Here is a 27,311-nt window from a genome sequence, read left to right on the forward strand (position 1 = left end):
CTATTAATATTTTATGATATATAATAAGTATTATTGGTATTTTATTTATTTATTACTGTAATGAGTGTGAGAAAGACTTAATAAATTATTATTATATTGTTATTATTGTTTTTACTTTCATTATTCAAAAATTGATGCATAATTAAAATTTTGTTAAAAATAGTCATGGTATGTTGTTATTAACATGATGTTATTTTCTGTTAATTTGTTTTACATTGAGTGTTGCTTTCAAAGTAGTTGTTAAAAATAATAATTAAAGACAATTAACTAATTATAGTCTATTTTGTTAATAACTTATTATAATCTAGCTGTCATTCCTGCTATTATTATAGTATCACCAGTAATATAACTAGCATCATCTGAACAAAGAAAGGCAACTGCTCCAGAACAATCTTCAGGTTGACCTATTCTAAGAGAGAGAGACAGAGATAGAGAGCTGATATTTTACTTCATAAAAATATAATCATATTTACCTTTTTATCCACGTCCTATCCATTAATTCTTTCAAAACAGCTTCATTTCCCCATACCTGTGAAAATAACCAAAAAGGAATAGCACATGAAGACAACAACTAGTTAATAGATAAGACCTACATGATATACTTACAGGTTATAATAACAGGCAGAGGGGTAGGAATGAAGTGTAAGTTGGGGGGGGGGAGAGGTTTATATTTAGTTGCATTATATTATTAAAGATCAAAAATGACCAAAAAAGTAATTCGTCTGTTGTTAAAGGAAACAAACTCTTTAGCTATTTCTAATAAGTTTATGTTATCAGTATGCAGTCCTTATATATATGTAACAACATGACATCGTTTAGTTGTTCTTGGGTCATAGTACTTTGTAGGTAATTTTTAGTCAGTGTAGGTTGAAAAAGTGCATTCCACTGTAACAGAAGTCATTGGTATGGTTAGATACAGTCTAATTAGGTTATTCTGTACATAGACTTGAGTGCAAATCAGGGGGGGGGGGTCCCCCTTCCCCCCCCCTTTCCTATCCCTATGATAACAGGGGCCTTACTGCTTCTCCAAATTTTGTCTTAATGACACCAGGAGCAATGCAATTTACTCTTATATTATCACGAGCAAGTTCTGAAGCAAGTGATCTTGTCAAAGCAACTAAAGCTGTTTTACTAACAGCATAAGCACTTCCCTAAAATGATAAGCAAGCCATTATTGTCAATAATATAGAGAACTTACTCCCATGTAAGCTAAACTTGAGGACACAAAGACAACAGATCCACTATACATGGGAGGAGATAGAAAATTAAATAATTAAACAATTAAACAGTGATTAAGAAAGAGATTATTTTAAACTAAATACATAGAAACAGTTGCCAGGTAGCTATGAACAAAAACTAATAGTTCATTCCTAACATATTTGTCTAAACAATTAAATATTTATGTAAACTTATAAATGACTTACCCATTTTTCTTAAGATATGGATAAGCTTCTTGAACTAGTAGAGCAGCAGCTGATACATTGATTTTCAAATATCTGTAAAACTAAATCTCTAAAAAGTTATTCAATTACTGACCTTGGCCCATTTCTTTTCAGTTGTCTAATAAAACCATTAATAGTTAGTGACATAAAAAAAAATGTAATTACTTGAAGAGTTTTTCCAAAACTTGGGTTGACTCCAGCATTATCAACAAGAATATCAATTCGACCAAACTGTTTAATCGACTAATACCAATAAATAGTTGTTGTCTATTATCATAGATCTACCTCTCTTACCTCTTTTATTAATCTCTTTCTGTCCTCATCTTACCCACATGACAAATAATGCCTGAAACAGACTCAGTTCCATGCTGTTTTCGGAGTGACTCTACTGCCTTATCAACATTGGCCTGTTTACGACTACTAATTATTACTTTGGCACCATCATGTGCAAGACGATCAGCAATGGCATAACCAATTCTAATGGGAAATGAAATAAAAACATGACTATTCTTTTGGAGCAATGTTCTATAAATAGATTTATTTCTATTTTTAGAAACCCTAATGCTAAGTTGTCGTTGAGGTTATCATACTAATCTTACCCATCAGTAGCACCTGCCAACACAGCTACCTTGCCTTCAAATGGTAATTTCTTCAACTGATCTGTTTTAGCCATTTAATATTTCTACAACTCCACCCTCTACTTTTGAAAGTATATACGCGAGGTGGTTAATATTAATGAGGAAAAATCCTTAATCCATCCACCATTCATTTATTAATTTGTCATTTCATTAATTATTAAATTCCATTATTCCACAGATCATCTCAAGATTGGAAGACCACTAACTGTTAATATAATTATTATTATTTTATTATATAAATCATTACTAAGTATTATTGATATTTTATATATTTATTACAGACTTAATAAGTTGTTATTATTGTTTTAATTTCATTATTCAAAAATTGATGCATAATTAAAATTTTGCTAAAAAATAGTCACTGGTATGTTGTTATTAACATGATGTTATTTTTTGTTAATTTGTTTTACATTGAGTGTTGCTTTCAAAGTAGTTGTTTAAAAATAATAATTAAGACAATTAACTAATTATAGTCTATTTTGTTAATAACTTATTATAATCTAGCTGTCATTCCTGCTATTACAATAGTATCACCAGTAATATAACTAGCATCATCTGAACAAAGAAAGGCAAACTGCTCCAGAACAATCTTCAGGTTGACTATTCTAAAGAGAGAGAGAGACAGAGATAGAGAGCTGATATTTTACTTCAAGTCAATTACTAAAGTATTGTTTATTAAAAATAAAATTATATTTACCTTTTATCCACACGCTATCCAGTATTTGCTTCAAAGCAGTTTTCATTTTCCCATATCTGTGAAAATCAAAGAAGAATAGCACATCAAGAAAAGTAGTTACAGCTGGATATGCTATCATAACAGTAAGACCCACATGATACTATACTTACAGATTATAATAACAGGGGTCGGGGGGGGGGGGGGGGGGGGGGGGGGGGGGGGGGGGGGGGGGGGGGGGGGGGGGGGGGGGGGGGGGGGGGGGGGGGGGGGGGGGGGGGGGGGGGGGTTACCACTTCTGCAAATCTTGTTTTAATGAGACCAGGTGCAATGCAATTTACTCTAATATTATCACGGGCAAGTTCTGAAGCAAGTGATCTTGTCAAAGCAACTAAAGCTGTTTTACTAACAGCATAAGCACTTTGCTAAAAATTACAGAGAAGCCATTATTGTCAATAATATAGAGAACTTACTCCACTATAAGCTGCATGTGAGGACACAAAGACAACAGATCCACTATACATGGAAGGAGATAAAAAATGAAGTAATTAAACAGTGATTAAGAAAGAGACTATTTTAAACTAAATACATAGAAACAGTTGCTAGGTAGCTATGAACAAAACTAATATCATGTCTGTTCATTCCTAACATATTTGTCTAAACAATTAAATATTTATGTAAACTCATAAATGACTTACCCATTTTTCTTAAGATATGGATAAGCTTCTTGAACTAGTAGAGCAGCAGCTGATACATTGATTTCAAATATCTGTAAAACTAAATCTCTAAAAAGTTATTTAATATTACTGACCTTGCCCATTGTTCCTCAGTTGTCTATTAAAACCATTAATAGTTTAGTGACATTTAAAAATGCTTACTTTAAGACATTTTCCATAACTTGGGTTGACTCCAGCATTATCAACAAGAATATCAATTCGACCAAATTGTTTAATCGACTAGTACCAATAAATAGTTGTTGTCTATTATCATAGATCTACTCCTCTTACCTCTTTTATTAATCTCTTTCTGTCCTCATCTTTGCCCACATGACAAATAATGCCTGAAACAGACTCAGTTCCATGCTGTTTTTGGAGTGACTCTACAGCCTTATCAACATTGACCTGTTTACGACTACTAATCATTACTTTGGCACCATCATGTGCAAGACGATCAGCAATGGCATAGCCAATTCTAATGGAAAATGGAATAACCCAGTCTATTCTTTTGGATCAATGTTCTATAAATAGATTTATTTCTATTTTTAGAAATCCTAATGCTAAATTGTCATTGAGATTATCATAGTAATCTCACCCATCAGTAGCACCTGCCAACACAGCTACCTTGCCTTCAAATGGTAATTTCTTCAACTGATCTGTTTTAGCCATTTAATATTTTACAACTCCACCCTCTACTTTTGAAAGCATATATAATGTTACCTCTTATTTTATGTTAAAAATAATAACAATCTATTAGTAGTAATGATCAGATATTGTTAAGGTCATTTGAAGTCCTCTATTTAATTATGATGTAGATTACATATAGCAGCTGTCTTTTCAACTGATTTACTGATTTTGAGTCTTTGATACAGGTCTCAACCTCATCTTATCAAATATTTTTACAATCCTACCTCTACTTTTGAAAGTATATATATAATTGCATCTTGGTTAAATTAATGAGGAAAGTATGTTAATTGTTATGTCGTTAATCTATCCATCCATTGTTAATTTACATTATAGATTTGGTCCTTGTTAGAAAACTTGCTTGTGAAACAATAATTAAACTTGGTTTCACAGATCATCTCAAAGCTGGAATATTGGAAGACCACTAACTGTTAATATAACTATTATTATTTTATTATATAAATCATTAATAAGTATTATTAGTATTTTATTTATTTATTACTGTAATGAGATTGAGAAAAGACTTAATTTGTTATTATTGTTTTTAATTTCATTATTCAAAAATTGATGCATAATTAAAATTTTGTTAAAAATAGTCACTGGTATGTTGTTATTAACACAATGTTATTTTCTGTTAATTTGCTTTACATTGAGTGTTGCTTTCAAAATAATTGCTTAAAAATAATAATTAAAGACAATTAACTAATTATAGTCTATTTTGTTAATAACTTATTATAATCTAGCTGTCATTCCTGCTATTACAATAGTATCACCAGTAATATAACTAGCATCATCTGAACAAAGAAAGGCAACTGCTCCAGAACAATCTTCAGGTTGACCTATTCTAAAGAGAGAGAGAGACAGAGAGAGAAAGAGAGAGAGAAGGGGAGAGAGCCAATATTTTATTTCACGTCATTTATTAAAGTATTGTTCATAAAATATATATTTGCCTTTTTATCCACATCTTTTCAATTCCTTTCTTCAAAGTAGCTTCATTTCCCCATATCTATGAAAATCAAAGACAATTTGCTATGCTATCAGATTAGGGGTCTTACCGCTTCTCCAAATCTTGTCTTAATGAGACCAGGTGCAATACCATTTACTCTAATATTATCACGAGCAAGTTCTGAAGCAAGTGATCTTGTCAAAGCAACTAAAGCTGTTTTACTAACAGCATAAGAACTTCCCTAAAACGATAGGTAGGTCATCATTGTCAATAATATAGAGAACTTACTCCCATATAAGCTGCATTTGAAGACACAAAGACAACAGACCCACTATACATTGACAAGATAAAAATGAAGTAATTAAACAGTGATTAAGAAAGAGACTATTTTAAACTAAGTGCATAGAAACAGTTACTAGGTAGCTATGACAAAACTATTATCATGTCTGTTCATTCCTAACATATTTGTCTAAACAATTAAATATTTATGTAAACTTATAAATGACTTACCCATTTTTCTTAAGATATGGATAAGCTTCTTGAACTAGTAGAGCAGCAGCTGATACATTGATTTCAAATATCTGTAAAACTAAATCTCTATAAAGTTATTTAATATTACTGACCTTGGCCCATTGTTCCTCAGTTGTCTATTAAAACCATTAATAGTTTAGTGACATTTAAAATATTTTACTTTAAGAGTTTTCTTATAACTTGGGTTGACTCCAGCATTATCAACAAGAATATCAATTCGACCAAATTGTTTTAATCGACTAATACCAATAAATAGTTGTTGTCTATTATCATAGATCTACCTCTCTTACCTCTTTTATTAATCTCTTTCTGTCTTCATCTTTACCCACATGACAAATAACACCAGAAACAGACTCAGTTCCATGCTGTTTTCGGAGTGACTCTACTGCCTTATCAACATTGACCTGTTTACGACTACTAACCATCACTTTGGCACCATCATGTGCAAGACGATCAGCAATGGCATAACCAATTCTAATGGAAAATGGAATAAACCCAGTCTATTCTTTTTTGGATCAATGTTCTATAAATAGATTTATTTCTATTTTTAGAAACCCTAATGCTAAATTGTTGTTGAGATTATCATAGTAATCTCACCCATCAGTAGCACCTGCCAACACAGCTACTTTGCCTTCAAACGGTAATTTCTTCAACTGATCTGTTTTAGCCATTTTCTACAACTCCACCCTCTACTTTGAAAGTATATATAAGGTTACCTCTTAGTTTATGTTAACTATAATAACAATCTATTAGTAGTAATGACCAGAAATTGTTAAGGTCATCTGAAGTTCTCTATTATCATGCATCAAGCTGATATTGGGAAATGTCTGATTTATCATAATCTTACATGAAAGAATATGAAACTAATCCAAAATATTCAATTCAATCAATTTAATTCATATACATTATTAAAGTCTGCTCTTCATTCCTCCAGAGACAACAATGGTCTCTCCTGTCATATACTTTGCATCATCTGAACTTAAGAAGGAGACTGCACCAGAACAGTCATCTGGTTCTCCTAGCCTAAATGAAGTAGAAAAGAGAAGGATGCATTAATACTAGAATTAGTGGAAACATTGATAAATGATAGCTAGAATATATAGACAAGTAAAGGCAAACAAAAAATTATATAATAGATAATTAATAATTAGATGGATAATTAATAATAAAGTAGTAGATATTCTAGTGATTACCTGTTTTATTGGTATTTGATTAACGAACTCTGCAGCAGCTGCTTCATTTTGCCAAAGCTATTATTATTATAATTTTTAATTGATTTTAAATTAATAACGTTTTAATTAACTACTTACTGCTGAACTGAATTTGGTCTTAATGATACCAGGTGCTAAACAATTAACTCTAATATTATCAGGGGCTAACTCATCTGCTAATACCTTTGTCAGACCAAACAATGCTGTCTTACTAATAGAATATGGACCTAGGAGCTATGGAAAAAATGCAAGCATATTATCAATTCAGCAACAATCAATATGTACGTTCAATGGCGTAAATCCACCAATGGAAGAGACAAAGATAACATTGCCACTGTAAGAGATAGAGAGAGATAAAGTAAATACAGGTAGGCACATTTTCAATGATGATGAGAGATGATGGAGAGTTATAATGAAGTCACAATGATGCACAATAGTTTCTACATACCCTGTTTTCTTAAGATGTGGGTAAGCTTCTTTAACAAGGAATGCAGCAGATTTGATATTAATGTCAAATATCTAAATAAAAATGATTGTCATCGTATATAGTTAACGACAATAACCACACCTACTTTGTCCCAAGCTGATTCAGGAGTCTATAAAGGGTTAAAATTAATTACCTCCTACATGTAATACATCCTTACTTCAAGAGTAGGTCCAAAGGTCGGATTGACAGCTGCATTAGATACTAATATATGTAACATACCAAATCGTTCCAACGTCTATGAATAAAACATTATAATGAACACCATTAACAAAACAATACATGGATAAATGGACAGATGGATGGATAAATGGACAGATGGATGGATAAATGGACAGATGGGTGGATGAATGGACAGATGGATGGAAATGGACAGATGTTCCTTTTTCACTTCACTTCAAACATTAAACATTCCTAAACTGTAGCTATTTTCTCTTACCTCTTTTATTAATCTCTTTCTGTCTTCATCTTTACCCACATGACAGATGACACCAGACACGGACTCAGTTCCATGCTGTTTTTGGAGTGACTCTACTGCCTTATCAACATTGGCCTGTTTACGACTACTAACCATCACTTTGGCACCATCACGTGCAAGACGATCAGCAATGGCATAACCAATTCTAGAACAACAGAAGAGCAACTCACACACACTTCAGATTAGCTCTACTGCCTAGCTTTTCACATACCCTTCCGTTGATGCAGTTACTATAGCAACTCGCCCTTCTAGTTTTCTTGTTACCTGGGAAGACATCGTTCGAAGAGAAACAGCAGCTAGTGAAACTGGACCAAGTCTTAGCATCCTACACCCCAGCCACACCTTTCTAATTAATAGTTAGCTAAGTAATCAAAGGGTTAAAATTAATTTTCGTCTGCAGATTTAATGTTATCTATACAGTCCCTGCTATTAATTCTCTCTTTTTCCCTTTTCTCTTCAACTCTGGACTTTTTATATGTGACAGAGAAGTTACAATTAAATGCAATCTCAGGCAACCTTGTCATTAGCAGCCATTGCTGACCAGAATGCTGACAAATGGAGTGATATATTAGTAGTGAACAAAACCAGGACCGTAAAGGTGAGATGGTCACGAGAAAGTCACATGATTACCATGAGAATATTACGTTTTATTTAAAACTAAAGTGCTTGTAACAATCTCAGTAACAATGCGTTTTGCTTTTAATAGACTTAAACATTGAACCTTGAACCCTAACTATATTAATTTGAACAATAATATTATAACATTACCAGTACTCAATATATCACCTATTAAATTAACTATTGTTTTAATAAGTATTATATTTAAATTAATTTTATAACTAATAGATATGTTGATAGTTATGTTGTGGAACATCAAACATAAAGTATACAATAAAGGACGTTTATTACAGTAAGTTTATTATTGTATATATTTAAAGTATTTTATTTTTATATTAGTACTAATATATCTATTGTTTCTGCTTCTTCATCTGATTTTGACGGTGATGGATGGATTGATACGCTGGTAACTGGTATGGTAGATCCAAACAGTTACCGCGGTTACGTATTTTGGGGAGATGGAAGTGGTCCTTCAGGTAGGTGTTACAGTATTACTTCTATTTTTAGTAACATGACTAATTTATTTTTAGTAACAAGTTTATTGTATTTTGTAGATACTTACATACAATTTGTGGACATATGGCAGTCATTACCGCTAATATTAGAGTAGGCAATTGTGCTCTATAAATAGTAACATTACATTATCTAAATATAGTAGCAATGGCGATCACTTACCTGACATAATGGTAATACAGAATAATGAACTTAAAATATGGATCAGCCATGGAAATAAGTATGCTTGAATTGAGATAAGGTAAATTGAATATATCTTTCTTTCTTTTTTTTAGTCGTTCTTTTCATATTGTTAACTTACCTCATCAATCAATCAATCATGACATGATCCTTAGTATGGATTATGTTGATATCAATTCTGACTGTTTAGCAGGTGACAGAGAGAAAGAGATACAATCCAGTATGTTTAATGATCTATTTTAGATGTAGTAGTTACCAGCTGGTCTATATCACATCCACCTTCTGTTAATATTTGGTTGAGAGATCCTCCGGTATAGACTGTCTGTCACTGCTTCTTCATTTTTATTGTATTTTTAGTCAATGAAGTTAAGTTGGAGTCATTCTGTATCTCTTCCTCTACCATCATCACATGCTGTATATGGACATCCAGTGTTTAGTGATTTGAGTATGTAGTTAGATAGATGGATGGATGAACAAATAGATACATAAAATACACTCACTCACTCTCTCTCTCTCTCACACACACACACACATTCATTCATATTAGATGGGGATGGTCAATTAGATATGGCTCTTCTCTCCTGTCCTAATTCAACTTGCTCTCAACCACAGTTACATATATTATGGCAACGATACAATAAACAAACTAACATTATTAATTGTCAACCATATTCCTGGACTGACTGGAGATTACAATGGGCTACTGTTAAGTAGTAAATATAAAATATAATAATAAATATTTTCTTTATAGGTATCTCATTTTAATATACCTCGCAGTATGAATCCAACTTATGTCAGGGAACGTAGACCAGCTTTTGGTGAGTTGATAGTTAGTCTGTGTGTGTGTGTTTGTTCATTTATTGAACCCTTACTTCTTTTTTCAGGCGATATAGATCTTGATGGATATCCAGATATGTTAATGATTACTCATAACTCTTCTTCTGCAATCAACTCGGATCAACTTGGTCTCATTCTTATGAACCAACATTGTGATACAGCTTGTCATGTTAATGACACAAAATTAAGAAAAATGTCCACATATACTGACATTGTTGTAAGAGTTGATTTCACTCTCTGTCTACCTCTTTCCATTTGCCTATTCTTCTTTAGCCACTCTCATCTCTTCAAGGAGTAACTGCTGCCACCTTCATTGATCTATGGGAAGATGTAAGGTCCTTATTATAAAGCGATGACCTTCTTTTGTTTTTTATTGTATTTTAGGGTATTTTAGATGTTGTACTTGTTGTGGAGTCTAATGATAAAGAGAGTAATTCTCTTGTTGCTGTACGACAATTTTTAAATAAAGATCATATGTTTTTGAAAGGATTGAGTAAGTCTTGAGAGAGAGAGAGAGAGAGAGAGAGAGAGGAGAGAGAGAGAGAGAGAGAGAGAGAGAGAGAGAGAGAGAGATAATTTCTATATTCTTTCTATAGTTCTTTCAGGTTATTGTTATTCTGACTGTCGAAATCATTTAGTAAGCATCTTCAAATATCACACATACACACACACAGTCACAATTATCTTATAATTAGCCATTAGGGTCTATATTACCTAGTGCTGTTTTATCTTATGAGACTCGAGACAGAAATGGTCATAAAGTCAAAACAGCTGGTAAACAATACTTCATAAATTTAATGAACTCTATTTAGTATATATTTTGACTCTAGGTTCTAATTATCGAAGCTCCACCACTCTTAATGACCCCACTCTTCCTTATATTATACTTGGACTAGGAGATACACCTAATTTCATTGAGGAAAATAACATAGGCTTAGCTCATGATGTACCTAATGCTGGTTGGTACAGACAATGGCATTTGTTAGTTCCTAATTCTCAAGTGATATTAATCCCACGTCCTACTTATAAACATCAAAGTATGGGAAACTTACTATGTATAGAAGTGGACAGAAGTATTAGTATGAGACTAGAATAAGTGTCTTCAATATAGAGGTTGTATAATACACTAAAGTATTAGTATGGGACTAGAACAAGTGTCTTCAATATAGAGGTTGTATAATACACTAAAGTATTAGTATGGGACTAGAAACAAGTGTCCTCAATATAGAGGTTGTATAATACACTAAAGTATTAGTATGGGACTAGAACAAGTGTCCTCAATATAGAGGTTGTATGATACACTAAAGTATTAGTATGAGACTAGTACAAGTGTCTTCAATATAGAGGTTGTATAATACACTAAAGTATTAGTATGGGACTAGAACAAGTGTCCTCAATATAGAGGTTGTATAATACACTAAAGTATTAGTATGGGACTAGAACAAGTGTCCTCAATATAGAGGTTGTATAATACACTAAAGTATTAGTATGAGACTAGAACAAGTGTCCTCAATATAGAGGTTGTATAATACACTAAAGTATTAGTATGAGACTAGAACAAGTGTCCTCAATATAGAGGTTGTATAATACACTAAAGTATTAGTATGGGACTAGAACAAGTGTCCTCAATATAGAGGTTGTATAATACACTAATGTATTAGTATGGAACTAGAACAAGTGTCCTCAATATAGAGGTTGTATAATACACTAATGTATTAGTATGAGACTAGAACAAGTGTCCTCAATATAGGTGGGTCCTTAATCAGAGTATTCTTACGAGAGATTCCATTCCTAATCCTTAGTATTATATAGGATAGATTGTTTGAGGAGTTAAAAATAACTGTGATATAAATGTATTTAATACTTTTTTTCTCTTACAAGATGGACATTACAACTTTATCTCACACCAAGTGGACTGATTTATAGTGTTAGTGGTGTCTTATTGGCTCTCTGTGTTGGTCTAGCTTGTATTGTACTTTTACTGCATTTAAGAGAAAAGGTATATGACCTCATCTTCAACCATCCTCTATCTCTCAACATTACCCATTAATTCATTTAGTATCAAGACTTCAAGGAACGAAAACAAGCTCGTCAGAAGTTTCATTTTAATGCAATGTAATAATTATAATAAATAACATTTTCAGTTCTATTTTTATCGCACGATAACTATTTATAGAAATAATTATTATGACGTCATTGTTGTCAAAGGGCGTGGCTGCAAACTTCCTTTGTCTTCAAGGCGTTAGAGAACAAACATAACTTTCTTTCGTTTATGTCTTGGGGACCTCAGTATTACGTAAGTATTGATATCAAAAAATACAATTACAAAAACAACACTGCCAATTATGCAGTGTGTTGTCGTATACAGTTAATATTAATATAGTAATAACTTTCAGGGTGGACCTCCTGGAGGGGGTTACCAACAGCCTCCACCTGCTGCAGGTTACTATCAGGGCTATGGTGGAAGACCGCCTCCTCAAACTGGTGGATATCAACAACCATATCAACAGAGTAGCTTACCACCTGGAGGATATCAACAAGCACCTTATAATCCAGTAAAGATAATCTTTATATAAATTAATTTTAAAATTTATTTCAGGGTCCTCCTCCACCCACCTCCTATGGAGGAGGACCATCAGCACCCGGTGGTTATGGTGTCCCACCTCCTTCTAGGTCTCCACCTGGGATTGACCCAACAATATGGGAGTGGTTTCAAGTAAGTTACGATAACAGTGTGATATCATTATAGCAGAGTATTTACAAAAGATACACTGAATTAAAGTCAACCTCTATATTGAGGATACTTGTTCTAGTCCCATGCTAATACTTTAGTGTATTATACAACCTCTATATTGAGGACACTTGTTCTAGTCCCATACTAATACTTTAGTGTATTATACAACCTCTATATTGAGGACACTTGTTCTAGTCCCATACTAATACTTTAGTGTATTATACAACCTCTATATTGAGGACACTTGTTCTAGTCCCATACTAATACTTTAGTGTATTATACAACCTCTATATTGAGGACACTTGTTCTAGTCCCATACTAATACTTTAGTGTATTATACAACCTCTATATATTGAGGACAGCTCTATAGTCTATACTAAGGACAGTCTCCAAAATCCAGAGTTTTTGGTATTGAGAGTCTCCACTAGATTGAAACAATAATATTTCTAAGTTTACAAATATTTTAAGCACCATTGATATAATTCACTATTTGATTATATGATGTGTGTGTGTGTGTGTGTTTCATTCGGTCTTTAATTCATAGACAGTTGATGCAGATAAGTCTGGACAAATATCAGCAATTGAATTGAGACAAGCATTGGTTAATTCAAACTGGACTCATTTCAATGATGAAACTTGTCGTCTATTAATTGGAATGTTTGATAAAGATCAGTAAGTTGTGTGGGGAATCAGTCTATTAGTATGAGAATCAGTCTGTTAGTAGTATATTGAGAAATCTGTCTATTGGAACAGATAGTCTATTGTAAAGGATTCAGTCATAACATTGTGGAATGGGAATCTGTTGTAGCAATAATGGAATGCCAATTAGTCTGGGGTTAGAATGAAATCACCTAATTCATTAACACAAATATGTACTAGACTATAAGCCAAAGCCATAAGATGTATAGAAAAATGTCAAGGGATTTACTCTAAACGATGATGCTATGAATTCCAATGTGTAAAGGACTGTTGTTAATGTACATGTCAATATCACATGACTGTAGTGTACTTATGTAATATGCATGTGATTTGTTTGCTGTTTTAGAAATGGTACAATTGATGTTTATGAATTTGGGGGCTCTCTGGAAATATGTACAAGAGTGGAAAGGATGTTTTTGACAGGTACAATTATTAGTTTGTTTATTCATCCTCCCTCATATTTATCTATCCTCCCTCTTACTTATCTATCCTCCCTCTTATTAATCTATCTTCCCTCTTATTAATCTATCTTCCCTCTTATTAATCTATCTTCCCTCTTATTAATCTATCCTCCCTCTTATTAATCTATCCATCCATACATCCTTTTAACTATTTATTCTTTGTCTAGATTTGATACAGACAATTCTGGTAACATCAGTGCTCATGAATTGCAACAAGCATTGTTGGCCTTTGGATATCGATTGTAAGATGATAATTTTTTTCCTAATAACCTCAGTCTTCTATTTCTAGGAGCATTCATTTCTGTCAGCTTTGTACACGACTGTGTTTGATAGAGCTGACAAAAATTCCATGAAATTTGATGATTTTATACAATGTTGTGTTAAACTACGCACTCTTACTGAGTCCTTCCAGAAAATGGATACTGACCGTGATGGAATGATTGATATATCATATGAACAGGTAAAGGATAGATAGATGAACAAATGGATGGATGAATGGATGAGCGTGTTGTGGGTGGATTGAACATGGGAAAATGAAAATGACCAGAAGAGTATATTAAATGTAATATAATTATAATGTAATATAATATAATATAATGTAATGTATTATAATGTATTATAATATAATATAATATATTATAATATAATGTAATATAATGTATTATAATATAATGTATTATAATATATTATATTATATTACATTATAATATAATGTAATGTAATATAATATATCTTTTCTGTAGTTTTTTGGAAATGGCAGTAGGTAATATATAAAAAAACTAATAAAAAAAATGTCTTTTAATGAAATATATTTACTTAATGTTGTTGCTATTATTGTTATAATATATTTATGTTTTTTTTACAATAACTTTTTTCTTGTTTTAAAGAAATTAAGTATTATTATTGTTGTTGTTATTGTTGTTATTATTGTTGTTGTTATTGTTGTTGTTATTATTGTTATTATTATGTTAGAAAGACATTATAACTAATCAATGTGTACTTGAAAAATTCCACATGTTATAATTAAATACATAAAATACTCAGCAAACAAAACCTCATTACTACACAAACAAGAATGAATTAATGTTTGGACTGTGTATTCTTAAAACTTATGGTCCAATCTAGCTAGCTGTAATATTCTAAATTAAATTTCATACATATAATAATAATTTAACAAAAATAATAATTATGTCAGCTTTGTTGATAAATTAAGACTGTATCTTGAATGTATTTTTCAGTACATAAATATTAGACTTACTTACTACATATATTAGTTTTATTCATCATACACTTCAATGCTGTTTTAAATTCCCAATTTTCTTGACAGTTATTGGAGAACAATCTCTCATAGCATTGTCTGCCATTAACAGTGGACAGTCAATAAAATCAGGAATATAATCATAATAAAGATGATAACGACGAGGGTCATACTTAACCTCACTTCCCTCCATACCACATGACTCCAAAGTCCATGATGGATTTAAAAAGCTTTCTTGAGTACAAGAAGGCTCAGTGAAGACAGCTATGGTCAATGCTACATGACTTAAGTGATTTTTTATAATGTCTATTAGTCCATGGATGCTAACACTGTTAGTTAAAATAACTGTGAAATGTCCTGGATGTTGATGTAAATCTTTGAATGTTGCTAAAGTCAATTGCAGTTCAACATACCTGGAATTAATAAAAACATTCATTTGTGTTTGCTAACTGGTCTAGAGCTTACTAATGGTAGCTATCCTAGAGGTCACTGTGGTAAGTACTGATGTTCACTAGTCTAGAATGGCACCTATCCTAGGTCACTGTGGTAAGTACTGATGTTCACTGGTCTAGAGGTTACTATGGTAGCTATTCTTGGTCACTGTGGTAAGTACTGATGTTCACTAGTCTAGAACTAACAAGCTATTTTAAGTCACTATTGATACTAATCAGTCCACCATACCTAGGTTTATATTCATCTTGAGGTTCCAAGGCTCCTGCTCCTTTTGTATCCTTAGCAACATCAATCTCTTTCTTTTTCCTTCTTTTTCTTCTTTTTACTAACACCTCCATCAGTCTCAGGAGGAGGGGAGGAGGATCCATAAGTGACGTGGTATATGCTATCTTTAACAAATCTTGATCTGTTTTTTTCAGCTATATCTGTCAAAAATTTGACAGTGATGGTACCAGAATGAGCTGGATCCAAGTATCTTAGCAACAAATTAGTTTGTTCTGAAGACAAAGGTGCCTGTGTGAATAGATATAAATTATATGTACTGTAGTGTGTAGTCTTCACTGCTCTTCAGTATAATGTGCAAAGCAAGCCTATTACACAAATACTTTCTTGACTTTTCCTATACCGAGACTGTTCTAGAAACAGCACTACTTACTACATGTACATGATGCAGTATGTTTGCATGAGATTACTTCTGAGTTCATAGCTTTTGCAAACCTGCAAGTGTCTTAATGTTGCAATGCAATCTTCAACAGAAATGTCTTCGTGACCCCGTCTTTCAAAATATGTTTGAATGATAGCACTGTCCTCCTGCAGCCACCATCTTGTCCTTCTTAGACCTTCATGCAGGCATTCCTCTGGAGTGCAGGGAGGAGGACGATACTATGAATAGAAAAATAGGGTACATTTATATCACAGTGCAATTGATATTTCACTGCTAGGTGTTAACACTCACAATATCTGCTATTGATGCTTTAGTTGAAGACGTCTTCTTACTTTTCTTACTAAATTTTATGATGAAAGACTTTCATTTTTATTAAATTATGGAGTAGACTAACCTTACAGCTTTCTTTCCTTTTTTCTTAGGCATATCTGGTTTGTTTGTGCTGCTACACCCACGACTTTATAAACATAAGATACGGAAGATTACGAATATAAACGTCATTCATAAATATTATCAACTTTTAATGAGATTAATGAGTTTATGACTGTTAATAAGTCACCATTCTCGACAGAAGCTTCCATGGAAATTGGTATATGATGTATTCATGACAACTTTGATTAATCAATGGGTGGAGTGAAAAAGTTTGCATAATTACTATAGTCATTCCTCTATTTTGATTGACTTTATGTTAATACAACTCAAGCAAATCCATGCAGCAGTTGGTAGAATGTCCATGTTCATCATACATGTCTTACAAACTATTGACATATTATATGTTAATTCATGGTCTATATATTGATATCTATTGTAGTATCTATATATATTACATTTAATATACTTACCAGTGAAACCATCTACAGAGTCATCACACGTTTCTGTGTATTGTAGATAGTTGTCAATGAGAGCACATCCATTCAAGGCATTTAGTACTTAGGTGTAATTTTGTGCTAATGATCATAATTTAGTATCACCTTACCTATATATAGTTGTTGTAATACTTCCTGTGTTTCTTATTGTGACAAATTGTGTGCTTCAGTGAGTTGATTTTATATGACTTTCAGTCTTAATTACAAAACCATTATTAAATCACCCATTAACTACCAGACACTGCCAGTTAGTCAGTGGGACTATATGAGGACATAACAGCACCTTATTTTAAAATGTACTACAATTCATTATCTAATTTAATTTAATTTAATTGTATATAATCTAATATTATTATATTTTATTCATACATTAAGAGAATTAAACAAGATAGTGAGAGATTCCTCATGCAGGAGAATTTCTTAATAGTTCTGGTTTGTGAAAATCAATTGTTATCCCTCAGTTGTAGCATAGCAACAAAAAACTGGACAGTTTTTTAAAGGACTATGTCCCTACCACATATCCTCAAGGTCTTGATAATGATGGTGTGTTTTCTGATATGGTATGGAACCTAAAATTTCAACAAGATCTTTATAATTTAGTACTTCTTTCTCTAGTAAACACTCAGCAAGCTAATAAAAAAGACATTAGATTTCTATTTTAATGGGAAAATAGTTCTTGTTAGACCTTTTCCACTTTCTCTTGATTTTCCTTTAAAATTGTCTCTGCTCTAGAATAAGCTGAATTGACAAGACTTCTTGCTTCCTATAATAAAGAGAGAGATAAATGTAAAAGTGTGCTGGTAATAAACCTCATCAATCATTTTTGCTAGTTTATTGCTGTAAAATCTCTTAGTTGGCTCTGTTGATCGAGACTGAGGCAAAGAGATATGACCAATAGTTGGACTCATACCAAACTCTGCTATCTGAAATGAAAGAAGGTAATATTTCTGTTCCTGTACAACCATTACAATTATACCAAGCTGATTTTTACCTGTCTGTAAGCCATATTAGTAACTTTCTCAAGATCGTCTCGAGCTCCTTAAAATTTTAAGAAGGTAGAAGTACCAAAAATTTGTATTCTATTTACCTGTTGTTATTTGTCTGAAGAAAATTGCTTCAGCTGCTCTACCTCCAAGAATCATACACATACGATCAAATAACTAAAATAAAAAATCATAAAGGTTGTCCAAAAAGCAAAGTTCACTGATTTCAGTATTAAGATCATGTTAATATGCATACTAGCTCAATGCAACTGAATGAACTGATGATGATTGCAGTGTGAATTCAATGTTAGTTGGAATCAATACCTGTTCTCTGGTGTATAGTTTTTGATCTGATGGCAAATATTGAGCAAAACCAAGAGGTCCTTTAGTTCGAGGGACAATAGATACCTAAACAAAATAATAATCCATGAATTTAATTTTTTTGTGATTGCCAAATAAATTTTATCATACTTTCATGATAGGATCTGTGTGTTCCAGAAGCCAACCCACAACAGCATGGCCGGCCTCATGATAAGCAACTTTCTTTCTCTCTTCAGAACTCAACGTTGAGTTCTTCTTTTTCATACCAGCTATAATACGTTCTATAGCATACTCAAAGTTCCGTTCAGTAACCTTTGTTCCCTTCTCTCGAGCTGCATGGAGAGCTGCTTCATTGACTATATTAGCGATATCAGCCCCTACATGTTATTAAAATATGTAATAAAATGAACTTTTATTAAAATATAAAACAATTTAAAATTGAATAATTGGCTTAACCATTAACCAATAGTAGCCTTTTAGTTGAACTAAGGTCTCCTTGGAATGATATTATAGTCTGTGTATGCTAAAAAGAATTACTGTTATAATTACCACTATGGCCAGGGGTCAGTGCTGCGAGACGGGATGAGTATTCCGATAATGGTCTTTCTAATAATATTCTGCGTAGGTAGACCTCAAAGATTGCTTTTCTCTCTGGAAGTGTTGGCAAATCTATAGCAATTTGACGATCGAAACGACCAGGTCGTAGGAGAGCTTTATCAAGTATATCAACACGATTTGTTGAAGCCAAAACTACAACACCTTCCAATGGATTGATACCTAGAATAGGATAATGGCATGTGAAATGAAGTAATGAACATTAGTTATAGGGAAATGGATTAATGGAACATGGGTTTATAGGATAGTGGATTAATGGAACATGAGTTTTTTAGGATAGTGGATTAATGAAACATGGGTTTATAGGATAGTGGATTAATGAAACATGGGTTTGAGGCTTCAATAAAATTATTTACCATCCATTTCAACTAATATTTGATTTAGAGTATTTTCTTGTTCACTTGTACCTTCAACAGCAGGTCTAAAAAAAACAAACAAAGAGATATTAACTTGACCAAGTGAATAATAAGTAATAAATGACATAGAGATATATATTTTTAACCCTGATTGTCGTGATTTTCCCACAGCATCAATCTCATCAATATACAGAATACAAGGCGCATTCTTTCTAGCTTGTCCAAAAGATCTCTAACTCGAGCTGAACCAACTCCTACAAATGGATGGGTGGAAGAATGAATGGATGGAGGGACAGACAAATGGACGAATAGATACATTATGGTTGGATGGGTAGAACAGCTACATCTTAAAGAAATAAATTAGTTTCCTGACCAGCAAACATTTCTACAAAATCAGGACCAGCAATAGAAATAAATGGTACACTAGCTTCACTAGCTATTGCTCGTGCTAGTAAGGTCTTTCCTGTCCCAGGAGGTCCATGCAAGAGAGCCCCTTTAGGGATCCTAGCCCCTAAATCAGTAAACCTCATTGGAGATTTAAGATAATCTACAAATTCCATCACTTCTGCTTTAGCCTCTGCCATTCCAGCAACTTCAGTGAATCTATAAAATACAAAGATGTGAAAAGTGAGTATAAAAGAGGAGGTTCCCTTACTGGGTTCCAATTTGTGAGGGGTCAGTAATAATTGTTGTTTTAGCTCTCACCATAAATGACTAAATTATAAGAAAAACGAGTTATAAGACTATCTCTTCCAGTCATAGCTCTTCCGATGTGTAGTACTATCTTAGTGTCATTACAATTATGTTATAATAGTAAACCACACTTCATTAAATTGCTCCTAAATTAAATGAATTATAATTAATACTGCTACAAATACAGTATTATATTTTATAATCTATTGCCTGTTCTCTTCACATTTGATTAGTATCATTGTATCATATCATGATCTTACAAATGGATTAAATGGAGAACTTCCTCTGGCACCTCCTGAACCAGCTGATCCACCAAACCCAGTTTTGTAAAACAGAAAATACCAAACTGCACCAAATATGGCAAGTGTTGCAAGACCACTTACAAAAATAGCTCTAAATAGTGAAATAAAAAAAAGAATATCTCTCTCTCTCTCTCTCTCTTACTTACAAAGTATCTGATTGTGTCCGATAGTTTATAGTGAGTCTGTTGTTCTGGGGAATACCCATTTCATCTTGTGCCTGTGCAATTTTATTTTCAAAGCTCTCCACACCTGCGATACTCATCATAAACTGAGGTCCATATGGTTTAACCTAGTATAGTAGATGAGGGAAAGTACATGCTGCAGGTGTGTGCGTGTGTTTGAGAAAGAGAAATCTCACCTCTCTTCCATTAATAATAGCACCAGGATGTAGATGTATGTAGACATGATCTCTTGAAGAATTAACATCAATTTTAGCAACCTATTAAAAAACAAGAGACCAGAAAAATCATCTAAACAGCTGCTTTTTGTACCACATGATGTCAATGTATCATTCTACCATTCTTCCAAAACTTTATTAACTTTAATAATTATCCCAAAATTAATTTATTAGAACAATTAACAACAATTTCCATTATATCATCTCAACACCCTATACTCATAATAATACAATAGTTTCTCCAGTTGGTCATTTGTGCATACAAGGTTATATAATATGATGTCATTAGGATAATCCATTAAGTGAAACCAAAAGAGGATGGAGATCATTTATTGATAATGACGTTTGTATTACAATTGAGAATTTAATTGTGATAAACAGAACAGTCTGTATAATGTATTTATCATAACAGAGAACATCAGATTTCATCACTGACAGTTTCTGTTCTAAGTTGTTCCCCAGGTTTCTGTCCCTTATTGCTACAAGATAATCCCTCCTTGCTTAGTTCCCTGGTCTTTGGCCCCTTCTTGCTTCAAGGTGTCACCCTGATCTCTAGTCCTTGTGGTTAAAAAGAACAGACAACTACAGAGATTTCATAAATGCAAGTTTTTTTAAACACAGACTAATAAGTGCAAGTCAAGAGTGAACTTATCTTCTGTGATCAGTAATCAAGAATTGGCTCATTATACCAGCTGCAAAATTATAAATTATTAGACTTTAGTATATCATGGCATGGAAAGAGGGAACCATTGTCATCTTTTGTAGTCTTCTGGTCCATTCCTTTATATTTTATGAGAACCCACAGCTCACTAACACCTTAGGTTTCATGTCCACCTTCTTTGTCCTCTTCAATGTAATTCTAGCAGCCACATATCTATTGTTTCCATTCTTTGGTTGGCTAGGAGATACATACCTAACAAGATACTGGGTTGTATTGGGAGGCATGTTCTTTGTTGTCATGACGACGATAATCGGATTAGTGATGACTGGTTATGATTATTTCAAACCCAAACACAATGATGGTCATTTCTTTTGGTTAATGGTAGCTCCCATCTACTTTCTTATAACACTTGGAATTGGAATAATACAGTCAAACATTTTACAGTTCACCATCGACCAAACTCAAGGTGAAACATTGAAATCTACACAATGTCTAGTTCGATGGTACTTTTGGGGCCTCTATTTTGGTCAACAAATTATATACTATGTGTTAATTATCTTAATAATATTCAGGGTCTTCCCCATTCAAGATCATAATCACATGACCTATAAACAGATAGGGGGTGGAGCCCTTTTTGTATCTTGTATTGTTCTCTTAATATTTTCTATTATTGTATTGTGTCTATTATGTTGCTATAGTCGAAGATTTAATTTATCATCAGCTGACGGTCACAATTCTCTCACTATTTTTACCAAAGTTTTCACATATGCTTGCAAACAACGTCTATTGTTACGATCCCAAATGGAAGGGTCACTTTTCTTAGACATGGGAAAACCAAGATATGGAGGACCATTTACAGTAAACGAAGTTGAACATGTTAAAGTGTTTGGACAAATTTTTTGCATCATTTTAACATTGATAGCTTTCAATCTTTCAGGAGATACTTACTCCCTCGGAGAGAGGATTATTAACATAAAAGGCTGTCCATCCCTTGCAGCTCTCCTTACAGTGGGGATAAACCCTAACCATATTCCATATTTAATACCTCTATTGGTGATTCCTCTCTGTCAGATATCACAAACCATTTGCAAGAGACCTAAACTGATTATGTTAAAGAAGATCATTTTAGGATTGGTATGTGTGTTATTAGCAATAATAGTCGAAATGATCATAGCAGCTGCATTTTCTCCTTACGAAAATGACACAGCAGCTCACACAAAACAGTTCTAATAATACTATCAGTCGACTTGTTCATCAATGTCTATTAAGTAGAATGAATCAGAGCTCCACCCACTTTGTCAACAACACTGACAGTACAGATCATGTTAATAATGTATTTTGGTTGCTTATTGCACCACAACTATTAAAAGGAATTGGATATGTCCTTGTTGCCATGGTGATATTAGAATTTATATGTGTACAAGCACCTCGTGAGAGTCAAGGTATTTTAATCGGTACTTGGTATGCCACTTATTCAATCAGTCATGTAGTGGCATTAGTAGGTGTGGTCAAAGCCATTGTCATTGGTGGAAAACTGTGGTATGTATACAAGGGAGTATTAGGCGTGGTAATGATCTTTCTTATTGTTTGTTTTTCCTCCATTGTTTACAATTATCAGTATCGAGAGAGAGATGAGTTTCCTGAGGACACTCCATTACCAAGTCATGTGACTTGTCACGTTTCCAAGGTAACCAGAGTAGGAAGAAAAGGAACAAGAGGCATTAGAAGTTATGGTACAATCATATCAAATTGAAAGAACACAATACACTAACACGCTATATTTAAAGTATAAATTATATAATTTTTTTATGTAATTAGATTATTTTGGTTAATTAGAATACAATATGTATATGCGTCCATTAATTTATCCGTCAAACATCATTCTATCTGTCCATTTGTCCAATTATATATCCATTTATTTATTTGTCTATAATATCATTTGTCCATTAACCCATCCACCCACGCACATACCTCTCCTGTTTGAAGCATGTGTTGTAAGAAGAAAGGAAATGGGACTTCCGGTATATGCTCAGAATTTGATGCTAGATAATATAAGATAGCTACCAACACTCCTGGTAGAATTTGATACCACGTCCAACCCTCGGGAGGTTGATGTGGGTCATTATCGTCTTTCTCTGGGACAGGATTTGCTAAAATATATTAACAAATAAATTATTAACAATAATATAATTGTTTTAACATACTTCTTCTATAATTTTCATCATTGGAATAATTTCTGGTTAAATTTATCACATCTATAGACATTAAACAGAACCATGTGGGGAAATGAAATGGATAAACAAATATGAATATAATGGATAGACATGTGATAAATGGCCACATAGAATGGACATAGTCAGTCAAAATGGACATACTTTTACAGACACCAATAAGAGGGTTTTTATTAGCTATTAACCACACCCCTGAGAGACGTACAGCTGAAATGGACCGAGGAGAATTTAATGATGAATGTATGATTGTTCTTCCAAAACTCTGATGAAGTTTATGAGCCAGACCTTTAGTTAATAACAATGGTTTTGTAGTTGATAAATAACTACGGAGACCTAAATTATGAGATAATTTCAAATTATTTTAGTTACTAAATCTTCACTTAAATTCTTGTCCTCACCTTCTCTGAAAAGACGAGAAGATAACATTTTGTCTTAAAATTTGTGCAGTAAGTAATCTAATTAGTGGGTGTGCCCGTTTATTAGTGGGCGTGAATAAGTGTCAGCAAATTTGTAAACCAGACCTTGAAGTTCTCTGCTTATAATGGCTTATCCCGGCTATGGACAACCTCCCCCTCCTGACCAACAATTCCTTTGGAACATATTTCAGAAGTAAGTGCAAAGAGATAGCGTCAAAAGACTATTCTACTTCAGTAAAAGCCAACTGGATTTATTTTTTACTTTTGTTTTATTCTCAGAGTTGACAAGGATAGAAGTGGTGCTATTTCTTCAGATGAACTACAGCAAGCTCTCTCAAATGGTACAATGTTTCATAGTTCTTTTATGAACCTTTTACAATATAAACTAGTCTCAATTAGTCTCACATAGCCAGCTAAGAAGTGGCTATCATGAGACTACTACTGTAAGCTATATATATTATTTTATTTGATGTTATTATATAGGAACATGGACTCCATTTAATCCTGAGACTGTGCGTCTTATGATTGGTAAGTTAATCGTCCATGCTTTTTAATCCATCCATCCATCCATCCATTTTATATATCCATTGTTGCATTCATGCATCCATTTATCACTAGGGATGTTTGATCGTGACCAATCTGGTACGATCAACTTTCAAGAGTTTGGAGCATTATGGAAGTACATTCAGGAGTGGCAGACAACCTTTCGTAGCTATGACCGTGACAACTCTGGGTCAATAGATCAATCTGAACTAAAAACAGCTCTAACCAACTTTGGTAAGACAAATCTCAAATCATTTTATTTACCTTTTCTTTCATTCTTGTTGTCAAGGTTATCGGTTGTCAGACCGGTTTTACGGGTTACTAATCAGGAAGTTTGATAGAACTGGTTCAGGAAATATTGCATTTGATGATTTCATTCAATGCTGCGTTGTAATACAGGTTAGTTGTTACCATAGTAACCTTAGCAAGCTTTAGATGGTACTTACCACAGTTGACCTAGAATAGCTACCATTAGTAAGGTCTAGACTAGTAAACGTCAGTACTTACTACAGTGACCTAGAATAGCTACCATTAGTAAGCTCTAGACTAGTAAACATCAGTACTTACTACAGTGACCTAGGATAGCTACATTAGTAAACTCTAGACTAGTAAACATCAGTACTTACTACAGTGACCTAGAATAGCTATCATTAGTAAGCTCTAGCCTGGTGAACATCAGTACTTACCACAGTGACCTAGGATAGCTACCATCAGTAAGGTCTAGACTAGTAAACGTCAGTACTTACTACAGTGACCTAGGATAGCTACCATCAGTAAGGTCTAGACTAGTAAACGTCAGTACTTACCACAGTGACCTAGGATAGCTACCATCAGTAAGGTCTAGACTAGTAAACATCAGTACTTACCACAGTGACCTAGGATAGCTACCATTAGTAAACTCTAGACTAGTGAACATCAGTACTTACTACAGTGACCTAGGATAGCTACCATCAGTAAACTCTAGACTAGTGAACATCAGTACTTACTACAGTGACCTAGGATAGCTATCATTAGTAAACTCTAGACTAGTGAACATCAGTACTTACTACAGTGACCTAGGATAGCTATCATTAGTAAACTCTAGCCTGGTGAACATCAGTACTTACCACAGTGACCTAGGATAGCTACCATCAGTAAACTCTAGACTAGTAAACGTCAGTACTTACCACAGTGACCTAGGATAGCTACCATCAGTAAACTCTAGCCTAGTGAACATCAATACTTACCACAGTGACCTAGGATAGCTACCATTAGTAAACTCTAGACTAGTGAACATCAATACTTACCACAGTGACCTAGGATAGCTACCATTAGTAAGCTCTAGCCTAGTGAACATCAATACTTACCACAGTGACCTAGGATAGCTACCATTAGTAAACTCTAGACTAGTGAACATCAATACTTACCACAGTGACCTAGGATAGCTACCATTAGTAAGCTCTACCTAGTGAACATCAGTACTTACCACAGTGACCTAGGATAGCTACCATTAGTAAACTCTAGACTAGTGAACATCAGTACTTACCACAGTGACCTAGGATAGCTACCATTAGTAAACTCTAGACTAGTGAACATCAGTACTTACCACAGTGACCTAGGATAGCTACCATTAGTAAACTCTAGACTAGTGAACATCAGTACTTACCACAGTGACCTAGGATAGCTACCATCAGTAAAACTCTAGACTAGTGAACATCAGTACTTACCACAGTGACCTAGGATAGCTACCATTAGTAAACTCTAGACTAGTGAACATCAGTACTTACCACAGTGACCTAGGATAGCTACCATCAGTAAACTCTAGACTAGTGAACATCAGTACTTACCACAGTGACCTAGGATAGCTACCATCAGTAAACTCTAGACTAGTGAACATCAGTACTTACCACAGTGACCTAGGATAGCTACCATTAGTAAGCTCTAGACTAGTGAACATCAGTACTTACCACAGTGACCTAGGATAGCTACCATCAGTAAACTCTAGACTAGTGAACATCAATACTTACCACAGTGACCTAGGATAGTACCATCAGTAAACTCTAGACTAGTGAACATCAGTACTTACCACAGTGACCTAGGATAGCTACCATCAGTAAACTCTAGACTAGTGAACATCAATACTTACCACAGTGACCTAGGATAGCTACCATTAGTAACTCTAGCCTAGTGAACATCAATACTTACCACAGTGACCTAGGATAGCTACCATTAGTAAACTCTAGACTAGTGAACATCAATACTTACCACAGTGACCTAGGATAGCTACCATTAGTAAACTCTAGACTAGTAAACATCAATACTTACCACAGTGACCTAGGATAGCTACCATTAGTAAGCTCTAGCCTAGTGAACATCAATACTTACCACAGTGACCTAGGATAGCTACCATTAGTAAACTCTAGCCTAGTGAACATCAATACTTACCACAGTGACCTAGGATAGCTACCATTAGTAAACTCTAGCCTAGTGAACATCAATACTTACCACAGTGACCTAGGATAGCTACCATTAGTAAGCTCTAGACTAGTAAACGTCAGTACTTACTACAGTGACCTAAATAATACAACTTTATTTTTTTACAGACACTAACAAATTCATTCAAAGCTTATGACACAAACAGAAGTGGATGGATTCGTATATCATATGAACAGTTTCTTATGCTGGTCTTTAGTCTTAAAGCATAAGACTAACTTCTAACACTCATTAA

At 33.6% G+C, this 27,311-nt stretch overlaps 6 protein-coding genes and 1 pseudogene across 6 annotated transcripts; 2 read left to right on the plus strand and 5 right to left on the minus strand.

Moving 5' to 3' along the window:
- Positions 1 to 469: 469 nt before the first annotated feature.
- LOC121390886 lies at positions 470 to 2,115 on the minus strand (annotated as a pseudogene).
- A 144-nt stretch (positions 2,116 to 2,259) lies between these two features.
- Positions 2,260 to 4,138, minus strand: LOC121390887 (dehydrogenase/reductase SDR family member 4-like). Its single transcript, XM_041522751.1, has 7 exons — positions 4,065 to 4,138; positions 3,761 to 3,944; positions 3,632 to 3,709; positions 3,561 to 3,587; positions 3,452 to 3,522; positions 2,778 to 2,833; positions 2,260 to 2,285 (listed from the first exon to the last, which is right to left on the minus strand). Exons 1-7 carry the CDS (start codon positions 4,136 to 4,138, stop codon positions 2,260 to 2,262), a joined length of 516 nt encoding a protein of 171 aa, XP_041378685.1.
- A 414-nt stretch (positions 4,139 to 4,552) lies between these two features.
- Positions 4,553 to 6,301, minus strand: LOC121390888 (dehydrogenase/reductase SDR family member 4-like). The gene is made up of 4 exons (XM_041522752.1): positions 6,228 to 6,301; positions 5,921 to 6,104; positions 5,209 to 5,340; positions 4,553 to 4,558 (listed from the first exon to the last, which is right to left on the minus strand). The coding sequence occupies exons 1-4, from the start codon at positions 6,299 to 6,301 to the stop codon at positions 4,553 to 4,555; spliced, it is 396 nt and encodes a 131-aa protein (XP_041378686.1).
- A 237-nt stretch (positions 6,302 to 6,538) lies between these two features.
- LOC121390889 (dehydrogenase/reductase SDR family member 4-like) lies at positions 6,539 to 8,127 on the minus strand. The gene is made up of 9 exons (XM_041522753.1): positions 8,015 to 8,127; positions 7,765 to 7,948; positions 7,486 to 7,563; positions 7,414 to 7,437; positions 7,290 to 7,360; positions 7,127 to 7,175; positions 6,941 to 7,075; positions 6,827 to 6,880; positions 6,539 to 6,655 (listed from the first exon to the last, which is right to left on the minus strand). Exons 1-9 carry the CDS (start codon positions 8,125 to 8,127, stop codon positions 6,539 to 6,541), a joined length of 825 nt encoding a protein of 274 aa, XP_041378687.1.
- Positions 8,128 to 8,302: 175 nt separating this feature from the next.
- On the plus strand, positions 8,303 to 13,745 carry LOC121390890 (protein lifeguard 1-like). Its single transcript, XM_041522754.1, has 4 exons — positions 8,303 to 8,401; positions 12,348 to 12,506; positions 12,551 to 12,667; positions 13,731 to 13,745. Exons 1-4 carry the CDS (start codon positions 8,303 to 8,305, stop codon positions 13,743 to 13,745), a joined length of 390 nt encoding a protein of 129 aa, XP_041378688.1.
- Positions 13,746 to 15,844: 2,099 nt separating this feature from the next.
- Positions 15,845 to 21,713, minus strand: LOC121390891 (paraplegin-like). The gene is given in 18 exon segments (XM_041522755.1): positions 15,845 to 16,069; positions 16,274 to 16,438; positions 16,620 to 16,677; positions 17,601 to 17,716; positions 17,772 to 17,849; positions 17,896 to 18,009; positions 18,078 to 18,124; positions 18,174 to 18,246; positions 18,394 to 18,477; positions 18,541 to 18,767; positions 18,940 to 19,167; positions 19,362 to 19,426; positions 19,508 to 19,589; positions 19,592 to 19,615; positions 19,735 to 19,964; positions 20,017 to 20,075; positions 20,715 to 20,795; positions 21,564 to 21,713. Coding segments are annotated over 18 exon segments (2,106 nt in total).
- A 2,473-nt stretch (positions 21,714 to 24,186) lies between these two features.
- Positions 24,187 to 27,288, plus strand: LOC121390880 (programmed cell death protein 6-like). Its single transcript, XM_041522746.1, has 6 exons — positions 24,187 to 24,254; positions 24,341 to 24,402; positions 24,545 to 24,589; positions 24,680 to 24,838; positions 24,894 to 25,003; positions 27,187 to 27,288. Exons 1-6 carry the CDS (start codon positions 24,187 to 24,189, stop codon positions 27,286 to 27,288), a joined length of 546 nt encoding a protein of 181 aa, XP_041378680.1.
- Positions 27,289 to 27,311: the final 23 nt, after the last annotated feature.

This window comes from Gigantopelta aegis, unplaced genomic scaffold (genome assembly GCF_016097555.1).
Source record: "Gigantopelta aegis isolate Gae_Host unplaced genomic scaffold, Gae_host_genome ctg1056_pilon_pilon, whole genome shotgun sequence".
Taxonomy (NCBI): Eukaryota; Metazoa; Mollusca; class Gastropoda; order Neomphalida; family Peltospiridae; genus Gigantopelta; species Gigantopelta aegis.